Below are 13,494 nucleotides of genomic sequence, written 5' to 3'. Positions count from 1 at the left end.
AGAAGAAAGCAAGGCCTAATCATTTAGGAACTGTGATAGAGTCTAGACTTTACTTGATGCCTAAAGTCCAGTTACAAGCTAGCTTTGCCATCTTCAGATTCTCTCCTCTTGCTCTTTTGCAGTTGAGCGATTTATTTTATGCGTATATTATCTAGTAAGTGCTGTAGTAGCTAGTTTCCAAAGACGACTCTCAGTAAAAGAAACATGCTTCACGATGCTCATGCTTTCATGTTGCTTTCATCTGCGCTTAACTCTGTGACTCATTTTAACTAACATGATGCAGCTGAAGTGTTGCTTGCCTGTTCCAGAACTAAACTTTAAGACAGACTGAAGGCTTTTGTTTTTGCCTGTTGGGGAGTAATGAGCCACCATGTTAGAAGTCTGGCTGCCATGTTGGAGTTTCTGTGTTGAAAGACTACTTGAAGAGGGAGCAACACTGAGAATACCTTCAGAAAGACAGAGGCCCCCACCACCCTGGTTTTCCAGCTGAACTCACCCTTTCCCACAAAGCTGTTAGAATTGTGAGTGAAGCGGTCTTGGACAGTCCAGCTCCAGCCATCACATGAGAGACCGTAGGACTAATTAAAAAATATCCAGAATTCCTCAAGAAAATGACTTCTTGATGTCTCCACATATTGTTGTTGTTCAGTTGCTCAGTTGTGTCTGACTCTTTGTGACCCCATGGACTGCAGCACACCAGGCTTCCCTGTCCTTCACTATGTCCTTGAGCTTGCTCAAACTCATGTTCATTGAGTCGGTGATGCCATCCAACCATGTCATCCTGTCGCCCCCTTCTCTTCCTGCCCTCAATTGTTCTGAGCATCAAGATCTTTTCCAATGAATTGGCTCTTCGCATAAGGTGGCCGGAGCTTCATCTTCAGCATCAGTCCTTCCAATGAATCTTCAGGGTTGGTTTCCTTTAGGATGGACTGGGTTTGATCTCCTTGCTGTCCAAGGGACTCTTAAGATTCTTATCCAGCACTGCAATTAGAAAGCATCAATTCTTGGAATTCAGCCTTCTTTATTGTGACACATATTGATATATGTTAAGTCACTTAAATTACGGGGTGCTTTTTTACATAGTATCTGATAAATTAGCTTTCTGGATGGCTTAGTGGTAAAGAATCTGCCTGCCAATGCAGGAGATGTGGGTTTGATCCCTGGTTTGGGAAGATCTCCTGGAGAAGGACATGGTGACCTACTCTTCTTGCCTGGGAAATCCCACTGTGGTGGCTTCTCGGGTTGTGGAGTTTAGGCTCTAGAGCCTGTGGGCTTCAGTAGTTTCAGCTTTTAGGTTCTGGAAGCTTACGTTCATTGGTTGTGATTCACAGGTTTAGTTGCTCCGCGGCATGTGGGCTCAGGGATCGAACCTGTATCTCCTGCTTTGGTGGCAGATTCGTTATCACTGAGCTACCAGGGAACCTCTGCAATTGCTTTTGTATTCAACTGTCATAGTAATCTTTCCTAGCAGGTTATAAAGATTTTTCTTTCTTCTTGCTTGAAGTATTTCTTAATATGTGTACCATAGTTTACTTTAACAGTTTCCATAGACATTTACCTTCTTTTATGTCCAATGTTTTCCATATTGGAAACAGTGATGCACAAATACTAATATATCTCAGGTAATTTAAACGTGTACTCCGAAATGGTTATACCAGTTTATGGTACTACCATCCTTGACCATGCATTCTTTGGTTGCTATTTGTAAGGTTGAGAATAGTCATCTTTTAATATTCAAATAGAAAAGCTAGAAATATACTATGCAAGTGCTTGCGTGTGTGCTAAGTTGCTTCAGTCATGTCTGACTCTTTGTGACCCTGTGGCCTGTAGCCCACAAGTCTCCTCTGTATATGGGATTTTTAGGCAAGAATACTGTAGTGGGTTGCATGCCCTCCTCCAGGGGATCTTCCGGACCCAGGAATTGAACCCGCATCTCCTGTGGCTCCTGAATTACAGATGGATTCTTTACCACTGAGCCACTAGGGAAGCCCATGTATAATATATTAGCAGCAAACATGAATTCTATTGTTAGTGAAATGACTTTAGAAAATTTTCAGTTTATCTGATGATTTAATAAGGGAAAGAAAAATGCCCAACACATTCTCCCATATCTAAACTTAATATACTTTTGACAATTTTTTCCTCAAAGGAAACTAGTGGAGAATCAACAGCTATGTCGTAAGTATGAAAGTTGTGTTTAAAACATTAAAAAATTTAATTGGACTTAAATCTCTTTCTACAAATGAATCAACAGAGGAGATAGTGAAGACTGGTGGAAAGAGTATGAACTTTACAGACGTGGGGTTTCAGTTCTAACTCTGACATCAGTGTTGATGTGCTATGTTGATACGCTATGACCCTGTATATTTTTATTAATTTAAAAAACTAGATGGAAACATATGGCAAAGTGAGAATACAATTCTTTACAGACTATATGGGTTAATTCTATCTGTCATAATGTATATCCATTATTCTATTTGCATTTTGGTACCAGGACTAGAAGTTAATCCTTTTTGTAGATCTGTGGGTTCAAAAATGGCAGAATTCAAAAATGGAGTGCTAGGATTAGAATTTTAGGTCATGAACTTGTAGCCTCATGTTCTTTTGGTTTCCTTATGATTAATTCTTGGTCTATTTCCATGTTAGTATATTTGTCTGCTGCTGCTGCTGCTAAGTCACTTCAGTTGTGTCTGACTCTATGTGACCCCATAGACAGCAGCCCACCAGGCTCCCCCGTCCCTGGGATTCTCCAGGCAAGAACACTGGAGTGGGTTGCCATTTCCTTCTCCAGTGCATGAAAGTGAAAAGTGAAAGGGAAGTCGCTCAGTCGTGTCCAACTCTTCGCGACCCCATGCACTGCAGCCTACCAGGCTCCTCCATCCATAGGATTTTCCAGGCAAGAGTACTGGAGTGGGGTGCCATTGCCGTCTCTGAGTATATTTGTCTAATGTTGCACAAAATGTTTAGTTACTGCTGCTTTGTGTGAATAATAATGCTAACCACTTATTGTTGCCTTATCTATTTTCATTTTAGAGGTTACCTCAGATGGAAAAGAATTTGTTATTCAGAAGACAGCTAAGCTGATAATATTTTTATATTACAGTGATCCTCAAAACTTTATGAAGTTACCATTTTTATTTCTGAAATAGTATGATGATGTAATTGTGGTAAGAGTACATTATTTGAGGAATATAAAGAATACTGATGAAGATTTTTGATTCTGTGAGAGAGATAAATTATAATTGGTGAAGGTATTTACCATCTTTGTAGGAATGCCATTATAGCATGTATAATAGAAATGAAGACAAGTCATAAAGCCCAGCTACCATGAAGTCCTTAATGCCCAGTTTTGCTTTATGCTATGAATTTGTGTAGAAAGAAAGGTTTGATGCATAAATAACGCTGTTGTTTAAAATTACACTATCTTAGATAAAATCTAGTTGCAGTTTGAAGACCTTAGAAATTATCTTGAATTCTCTATAGTAGTAGATTTATTATTTAAATTGTGAAACCAAGGTTAGGTTGGTATGTAAGACCTTCAGAGCACTCCACCAACTGCAGCTCTAGAAATTCTTTTTCTAGCCCTAGATCTTCTATTACTGTTAATTCTTTCATTGTTGTTGTTATTTAGTTGCTAATTCTTTTAAAATTAAAATGCAACACGCACACCAATGCGCTTACATCTTAGAGTATTATAGACTCCAGAGAAATGCCTTATGTATGTAACAATCTTATTTTTCATATTGAGATGTGGAAAAAAAGTTTATTTTCAATTTGAAGAACTATTATTATAACTGCAAGAAATATAGATGAAGATATGTTCAGTAAAGTCTTCATTATTTTTTAGCATGTTTAGTGACAGATTATAGACCATTTAAAAAACTTTTTTTAAGTTGTAACAGTTTCCAGACAAGTCCATTTCTTATCTTGATAGTTGTATATGGCTTTTGTTATTCATAGAAATGTATCAAATGTAAAGGTGATATAATCCTTCATTTTTCTTTAAGTTTTTAGATTTTTTTTTTAAAGATTTTACTTTTGTTGAATACTTATACATTCACAGCAATGCTAAGAGGAAGGTACAAATATTTCTCATATACACTCTGCCCTAACTCATGCATAGCTCCCCCGTTTTCAACACCTCCCACCACAGTGATAAATTTGTTATAATTTGTTAAAATTGATGAACCTGCAGGGAAAGGTCATAATTACCCCATATCCATGGTTTACCTCATGGTTCTCTGAATATTGTACATTTTATGGGCATTGACAAATGTTTAATGTCATTTATTCATCATTATAATGTGATAGCTCAGAGGATAAAGCATCTGCCTGCAATTCAGGGGACCCGGGTTCAATCCCTGGATTGGGAAGACCCCCTGGAGAAGGAAATGGCAGCCCACTGCAGTATTCTTGCCTGGAGAATCCCATGGACCGAGGAGCCTTGCGGGCTGCAGTCCATAGGGTCGCAAAGAGTTGGACACGACTGGGCGACTTCACTTTCTTTCTTTCTTTTATAATGTGATGCAGAGTAGTTTTACTGCCCTAAAGATCTTCTGTGCTCCACTTTTATTCCCTCTTCTCCCCGCTACCCTGAGCAACTTTATGGTGGTTGTCTTTCAGTCACTAAGTCCTGTCCAGCTCTTTACAAACACATGGACTGTGGCAGGTCAGGTTCCTCTGCCCTCCACTGTCTCCTGGAATTTGCTCAAATTCATGTTCATTGAGTTGGTGATACTATCTAACCATCTCATCATCTGCTGCCCTCTTCTTTTGCTTTCAGTCTTTCCCAGCATCAGGGTCTTTTCTTATGAATTGGTTCTTGGTATCAGGTGGCCAAAGTATTGGAGCTTTAGCATCAATCCTTCTGATGAATATTCAGGGTTGATTTTCTTTAGGATTGACTGGTTTGATCTCTTTGTGGTCTAAGGGACTCTCAAGAGTCTTCTCCAGCACCGCAATTAGAAAGCGTCCATTCTTTGGCACTTACAGCATTCTTTATTGTCCAACTCTCACATCCACACATGACTACTGGAAAAGCCATAGCTTTGACTATATGGACCTCTGTTGGCAAAGTAATGTCTCTGCTTTTTAATACTGTGTTTGTCATAACTTTTCTTCCAAGGGGAAAGAGACTTTTAATTTCATGGCTGTAGTCACTGTCCACAGTGATTTTGGAGTCCAAGAAAATAAAATCTGTCATTGCTTCCACTTTTTCCCCTCCTATTTGCTGTGAAGTGATGGGACCAGATCTTAGATTTTTTCATGTTTAGTTTCAAGTCAGCTGTTTATCTTTGTATTATCTCCATAGTTTTACCTTTTCTTTAGTTGGAATCATACTGTAGGTAGCCTTTTCAGACTGGCTTCTTTCACTTAGCAATGTGCAAGTAATGTGCACTTAAGATTTCTTGGTGTCTTTTCATGGGTTAATACCTCTTTTTTTTTTTTTTTTTTTTTTAAGAGGATAATTGCTTTATAATGTTGGGTTGGTTTCTGCCATACATCAGCATGAATCAGCTGTAGGTATACATATATCACCTCCCTCTGGAACTTCCTTCCCACCTTACACCCTGTACCACCCTCTAGGTTGTCCTAGAGTACTGGCTTGAGCTCCCTGCATTATATAGCAAATTTCTACTGGCTATCTATTTTACATATGATACCTCCTTTCTTTTTAGTACTAAGTACCATTGTCTGAATGTGTCAGTTTATCCATTTACTTACTAAAGGCCATCTGAGTTGTGCCCAGGTTTTGGCTATTATAAATAAAGCCATAAAGCCATAAAAATATCCATGTGCCCCCCTTTGTGTGGGCATAAGTTTTCAACTCTAGGTAAACACCAAAGAGGGCAATTCCTGGGATGTATGGTAAGAGTATGTTTAGTTTTGTATGAAGCTGCCACACTGTCTTCCAAAGCAGCTGTACGTTTTGCATTCCCCCAAGCAATTAGTAGGAATTCCTATAGCTCTGTGTACTCACCTGCAGTTGGTGCTGTCAGTTTTCCAAATCTTGGTCATTCTGATAGACGTTTAGTGATTTCTCATTTTAATTTGCAATTCCCTGACGTCATGTGATGTGCAGCATTTTTTCATATAACTATTTACCATCCATATTTCTTTTTTGGTAAGTTATTAAAATCTTTGGCCCTTTTTTTAAATCCGATCACTTGTTTTCTTTTGTTGAGTTATAAGTGTTCTTTGTGTATTTTGGCTAACATTCTTTATCATGGGTCTTTTACAGATATTTTCTTCCAGCCTGTGACTTGCTTTCTCATTCTCTTCACACTGTCTTTCACAGAGAGAAGTTTTTAATTGTAATGAAGTCCAGTTTATCAATGATTTTCTTTTATGGATTGTGCCTCTGGTGTTATATCTAGAAACCTGTCATCATACCCAAGGTCATTTAGATTTTCTACTATATTATCTAATAGGAGTTTCATATTTTGTGATTTACTTTAGGTCTGTGATTCATTTTGAATTATTTTTTGTAGAGGATGTAAGGTCTTTGTCTACATGTATTTGTTTGCACCTGCATGTCCAGTTAGTCCAGCAATACTTGTTGAAATGACTCTTTGCTCCATTTTATTGCCTCCTCTTCTTGGTCAGAGATCTGTTGACTGTGTTTATGTGATCTGTTTCTGGAATCTGTTGTGTTCCATTGATCTATTTATTTGTTATTTTGCACACTATCTTGATTACTGGGATTGCTTTGCATCTATAGGTCAAATTGGGAAGTATTGACATCTTGACAATACTGAATCTTCTTACCCTGATTGGAGTATCTATTTATTTAGTTCTTCTTTGATCTTGTTCATCAGAGTTTTGTAATTTTCCTCGTATAGATCTTACACATATTTTGTTAGATTTATGTCAATTTTATGTTTGGGGGGGTGCTAATATAAATGATTAGCTTATATTATGACATGAGTTTTAACAAGCTCTGGGAGTTGGTGATGGACAGGGAAGCCTGGTGTGCTGCAGTCCATGAGGTCAGAGTCAGACACGACTGAGCGACTGAACTGAACAGAATATAAATGATTAGTGTCCAACTCTTTGGGACCCCATGGACTGTAGCCCACCCGGCTCCTTAGTCCATGGAATTTTCCAGGCAGGAATACTGGAGTGGGTTCCCATTTCCTTCTCCAGGGGATCTTCCTGACCAGGGATTGAACCCAGATCTCCTGTGTCTCCTGCATTGGTCGGTGGATTCTTTACCGCTGCGCTACCTGGGAAGCCCAGTGTAAATGATGATTGTGTTTTTAATTTCAAGTTTTACTTATGAATTGCTGGCATATAGAAAAGAGATTGACTTTTTATATGAACCTTGTATCCTCCTTGCTTATTAATTGCTTAGTAATTCCAGGAGCTATTTTTTTGTCCATTTTAAAATGTTTGCTACATAAATGATTATGTCACCTTTGACTAAAGAATGTATTATTTCTTCCCAATCTGTTCATTGCTTATTTCCTTTTCCTTGTTTTATTGCATAAGCTAGCACTTTCACTGCCATGCTGATGATCATTAGTATTCTTTTCTTTCTTTTTTTTTTTTAAGGGGAAAGCGAGTTTATTTAGAGAGATACACATCCTGTAGGTAGAATGTAGTCTTTCCCAGAAGGTGAGAATGACTCATTGCCATTCTTTATCCTCTTTTCTCTGATATCTGTCTCTTAAAATTTTCTCCATTTTGTTTTGCAGCTCACCAAAGCTCATCGACAAGGTCACATGGTGAAAGTAGATTGGCTGGACAGATTGACATTTAGAGAAATAGAAATGATAAATGAGGTGGGTTGTATCCCTCTTTTTTATTTCAAAATTTTTTCTCCAGAGTTTTAAATGAAAAATTATTTAGAAGAATTATTCATTGTCATGTATCTCTCATATGTGAGATATTGAGGATAACTTCTAGTTGTGACTTCTATGCTAATAAGAGGAAAACTTGAGATAGCTGCCTTTTTTATATTTTAGTGTTCTTTTAAACCCTGAAATAAGTAGTAGATATCTCTGGCTCAGACAGTAAGAAATCCTTCTACAGTGCAGGTGAGCCGGGTTCAGTGCCTGGGTCAGGAACATCTTTTGGAGAGAGTAATGGCTACCTACTTCAGTTTTTTTGCCTGGAGAATTCCATGGACAAGAGCCTAGTGGGCCACAGTCAACGGGGTCACAAAGAGTCAGATATGACTAAATGACTAACACTTCCCTTTGACTGCTTTTCATCGTAAATATCATATAAGTGAAGCCCATGTTAAGTTTGATACCACACTTGTAGATTCTCTCTTTCTCCATATGGTAGTTTATGTCTAAGTTGGATATGTCTGTCAACATAATGTCAACACAATGTCTTTACTTCAGTTACCTTAAGTCACCATTAGCAGTTCCTATCCCCAGTGAAGATGCTCCTTCTCTTACTTATTACACATAGGACTGTGCACACTTGATGCAGTTACATGGTTCAGATAATTTGTGTACTTCCTGATATTGTGTTTTGGTCCAGAATAGGTTTAATTGAGACATTACTTTAGTGAAACTCTTTACAAAATTAGAACAACAAAAGTTTCTGTACATTAGCACTGAAATACTATATGTTTGGCCTAGAGAGCAGAACTAGCAATTGTATATTAATCACATTAGGAGAAAGGGATAACAGGTTTGTGATATATGTAGCTTACAGTGATCAGCACATGGCACAACTGACTTAATTTTTGTTCTCTGAACAGTGTTTAGCAGGAGGAAGAGAGAAATTGGTCATTTTAAGTGAACACTAAGAAAAGTTGAATTTTAGCATTGTGCATTTTAAAAAACAAATTGGCAGTGTCTAACAACAGTCATATTTAGTATGAATACTGGGTATTTTTTCTAAACTTATTTATAATATATTCTCATATACTGAAACTGGAAAAAAAATTTACTGTTTTGGATTTTTATAGTTGTCACATTCTAAAAACAGTTTAATTGAAATGCTTCTATTCATCAAATTACATACCCCTGGGTTTAGAAAATGTAACGTTAGCGCATACTTTGCTCAGTCTTTTTCTCACTCTATGCACACTCTTTAAAAGATAAGAGGCTGAGGCCATTACCATTATCATAATAGACTTATAATATGCTTCATAAAGCTGAACAGTTTTAAGTGACCTTCTTAGATCCTTTTGGTTATATAACTATAGATTTAAAGCCATTTTTCAAACTGATTTGGGTTAGAACTAATCACCCTTTTAAGTTTCTTTTTTTTTTACTTAATTATTAACATAATATTTGCTTTCTTAAGGGAATACAGTTATACACACAGCCAACATTTTATATGTTGGGGAAGAATAACTGTTTCCCCAGAATAACTGTTATTTAAAGTGTGTTGATAAAAATTTACAAATGATGGCTAGTTATTTTAGGACCATTTATAAATTGTCAAAAACTTGTAAATGTTGTATCTGTTAAGCTCAAATTGCCTCTGTCCTTAGTTACATATTTTGTTTTACCTTTGTTTTTGTTATATTAACTTTTATATTTGGATTAGTCGGAACTGTTCTTTGCTTAAAATTTTTAGAAATACAAAAATCTTATTTTTTTTTGAGATGAAATAATTTTCCTGCAAATGTATACTAAATACCTTTACAATGTTATGTAATAAAATTCCTACTACTGAAGAAACCAAAAATTTCATCAAGTTTGAGGAAGGAGCTACAAATGAGTAGTAGGGACTTCTAGATAAGGCAGTAGTGAAATAGTAATAGTATATAAAACAGTACACTTATAATAATGACATAAACATTTATTACATTTTAACTTGTATTTGATAGATTCCTTGTACTACTAAATTGGGCATAAGATACAAACTGATGTTGAAGAAAATCATTTTTCATAATTTTTTTTTCTTTTTTAGAGTGAAAAACGAAGTTCTAATTTCATGTACTTGATGGTTGAGTTTCGATGTGTCAAGTGTGATGATAAGGAATATGGTATTGTTTATTATGAAAAGGTATTTTCCTTGTTTATGGTCTCTAAGGTGGAGGGGAGGGGAAACATTAAAAAAAATTACTATTGTTCCTGCTGGGATGAATTATTTGGCTACAGGAGGGCAGCAGACAGCTGTCAGCAGCAGCTGTTTATATATCTATATATACAAATCAAATCATTTAGCTAGAACAAGATTACAAAAGCTGATCATTCATGTAATACATTTCTGGGTTACAGAATTCAATAAATATGCAAGAGATTAAAAACTTTTTGATTAACTGTTCTCTAAATTGGCAAGTAGGACATTAAAGCAATAGCTTCATTAACAATTAGTATCCACTTGAAAAGTAAAAAGAGGGCATCATATTTTTTGTGTTAGGCTATTGTATGTTAAAGGTATGTTTGTATATAATAAGTATGTATATAATGTGTTGAAACTGTATATGTGACCCTAAACATAAGTATGCTTATGAAAGACCTTTTAAATGTTCATTTATTTATAAAGTACTTGCAAAATTAAGAAAATCATGTTATCAGTAGTCTGAGAGGTAAAAGTATGCAGTTACGAATTTGCTCAGGTTTGTTCATTACCAAAAGAAAGTAGTTGTGTGTTTGATATGTAGCTGCTTGAAAACTATCTATGCTGTAAATGCTTATTGATGGGTCTTCATTTCAGTACTACAGAAATAATAGCATGTGGAGTTCAAAAGCACATAAACTAGGCACCTTCTGTTATTGTGAAAGTACTGAGACAAGCACTTATGAAGATGGTGTAAGTCAGAATCAGTGTTAAATGAGGACAGATTTTTGATACATGGCATAAAAGAATAATATTTCTTCCTGCATAGAGCTAAGTTGTTCATAAGAAGTAGCGCTTTGAAATTGCATTTACATGTTAGTGCTATTTGTTAAAGTTGTCACAAGTGATTTTTTTTTTAAATACATGTTTTATAGCTGTTAAATTACTATTTGAAAGATGTTTTCATAATGAAGGTTTAGGATTTGCATAGTTTGTGATGATTTTTGTGGTACTTTGCAAGGTATACATATATTTCCCTTTATCTTTTACCCCTTCCTTTAGAAAAAAGGTTAAAAAAAGTTAACTTGTTTCCACTTTTTATTTTATAAATTATATTCTCTGGTGGGGCGGGGAAGATAGGAAGGTAAACTATTTTACACTCTGTTTATTCATTAGAAAAACCGTTAAAAAGAAAGGGTAATGAATGTGAGTGAAATTGTTTTGTTACCAATATATTTTACTAAAATCACATTTTTAATTTTTACTATATGTAATTTCATTAAAAGCAATATGTCCCACCCATATGTAGTTTATATTGCAAAAGCATGCTAATGGTGATGGTATTTTCAAACACTGGAGATGTGAAAGATCTTTTGAAAGATAGCTTTGATAATAGATGAAATAATAACAGAATAAAAATTAGAAGAATTTCAAGCAGTTTTGAAAAGGTTCTTGACCCCTTTCTAACTGCTTCTTGAAAATTGCCCATAAATTAATGCCTGTCTACCTTTCCTGTCATATTTCCACTTAGTGTAAAGATTGCTGGGCCAGTGCATTGAATCTAATGGAAATAGACTTTCTTGTCACCTGTCTTCTGTGACAGATAGCCTTAGTGAAAATTACTTGTCACAGTTGGGTTGATAAATGTGTATTTTGGTGTTGTGACTGAGAACCAGCCTGTTAAACAATGGCTGTGGGAATTTGTGGTTTTCTCTAGGACTCAATTACTGAACCTAAAGTCACAATACTCCCCTTCTTTCAGTCTCTCCTGATTTTTTTACACATATGTAAAATTGAAAATATACTAGTATTTGGAAGTTGACAGAAAAATTTGATGCCAGGTGTACAATTGCGAGGAAATTAGTTTCCACCTAAATTAGTTTACCCTTTTCCAGGATGTATGCAGTGACATTTATTAGGCCAAATTACCTTTCTTCCCTGAAATGGGTAAAAATAAAAGCCAGAGTTCTTCAAAGATGATAATGCTAACAAAATAAGACAGTTTTATTTCATAAGAATTGATTTTATTATTCTAGCTTGCATGGTGTTGAGTAAGTGTCCTCTGAGAAGCAATGCTGCTGAGTTTCTAGTTGGGTATAACTTTGAGTAATGTTGACCCACATGTAAAAGTACTTTTCTGAATGGAATTTAATTGTGGTAATTTGAAAAATAACCAAAATCTGCTAAATGATTTTTGCAAATAATGTGACATATCCATTGTGCCATATTTTAATTATACTCTTTGATATTTTGTTCTGAGTTTTAAAATTAGAACATATTATTTTGACTTAGTCATTAAAAACAAAGTTTAAAACAAAATCCGGACAATTATAGTCTACGGATTTTCCAGACATCATATCTCTAATAACTATATAATACAGGTTTTTTTATTGTTAAATTTTATTTTTCTCAAAATATTTAATCAGCAACAGAAGGCAATAAATGGATATGTATATGTAAGAAATAGATTTAAAATATAGTTGAAAGATGATAATTTTTTAAAGAGAGGAATGATGTTATTTAAAAATTAAAATGCATTAGAGTACACATGCTCATGTATTGTCTCTTGCCATTTGGTTAAATATATATATGTATTTTTTGAACTTGTTGCATTGTGATCCAGGATGGTGATGAGTCATCTCCAATTTTAACAAGCTTTGAGATAGTGAAAGTTCCTGACCCTCAGATGTCTATGGTGAGTCACTGTCAAATTTCTAATGAAATTTGTTTTCTCCAGACTGATTATGACTTCATCCACATCATACACTTTCTAAAAAGTGTATCTGTAACTTCATTGGTTATTTAAAAATGAATCATAAATTCACTTCAGCCATATGGAATCAGATTCAAATGGAATATTTACAAGAAATACTACCTTAGCATAAGGCCTGGATGGTGCAGTGTTGGTAAACCATCTTATTTTAATTATTGAAAGAGCTATAGAATGTGATCTTGAAATAAGATTTGGATAAACAAGTATTTGAAAGATTGTCATCATAATAGAAGGAGAATTTATTTATACCACAAGGCAACAATAAGATCAATGGATAAAAATTTTAGGGAGATTGATTTTAGTGAAAAATAGGGAAGATTATTGGTAGTTACCTAAACTGTTCAGTTTGGATTATGGTTTCTTGGATGATTTTGAGATACCTGCTTATGAATTGTTGAGATGATAGCTCTCTCAGAAATAAGAAAGAGAAAGAATTCTTACTTTGTAGCAAATGTTTAATTTGATGACTTCAGATTTAGAAAGTTCCAGAAAAAAATCCTTTTTAACAGCATAATATGAACTGTCATAGTCACACTTAGAATTCATTTACGTTACTCTGAACTATTTTATTCTTATTTTATTCATTTCTAATTAGATTAATTACCTTCCTAATCAGAGCAAAGTAGATTGAAAGTAGTGCATTGGAAGATGAAAACATCATGATTAGGGTAAATACAGGTCATTAGAGCAGGAAGTAATGGCTGAGGGCCTAACTTCAAAGGAAGAAATAGGGGGAAAAAGGGAATAAA

The 13,494-nt window shown here is 35.2% G+C and overlaps 1 protein-coding gene across 1 annotated transcript in view; it reads left to right on the top strand.

Annotated features, from left to right (window-relative positions):
- The window catches only part of PIK3C3 (phosphatidylinositol 3-kinase catalytic subunit type 3), a 164,348-nt gene that overhangs the window by 58,139 nt on the left and 92,715 nt on the right, over positions 1–13,494 (top strand). Inside the window, exons 5-7 of the mRNA XM_052660396.1 lie at positions 7,698–7,784; positions 9,880–9,975; positions 12,596–12,667. Of these exons, the coding sequence (XP_052516356.1) occupies positions 7,698–7,784; positions 9,880–9,975; positions 12,596–12,667 (255 nt within the window). The remainder of the gene's footprint in view (positions 1–7,697; positions 7,785–9,879; positions 9,976–12,595; positions 12,668–13,494) is intronic.

This window comes from Budorcas taxicolor, chromosome 22, assembly GCF_023091745.1.
Source record: "Budorcas taxicolor isolate Tak-1 chromosome 22, Takin1.1, whole genome shotgun sequence".
NCBI classification, from domain to species: domain Eukaryota; kingdom Metazoa; phylum Chordata; class Mammalia; order Artiodactyla; family Bovidae; genus Budorcas; species Budorcas taxicolor.
The sequence above is the reverse complement of the archived record's forward strand: the minus strand, read 5'-3'. Positions and strand labels throughout refer to the sequence as shown.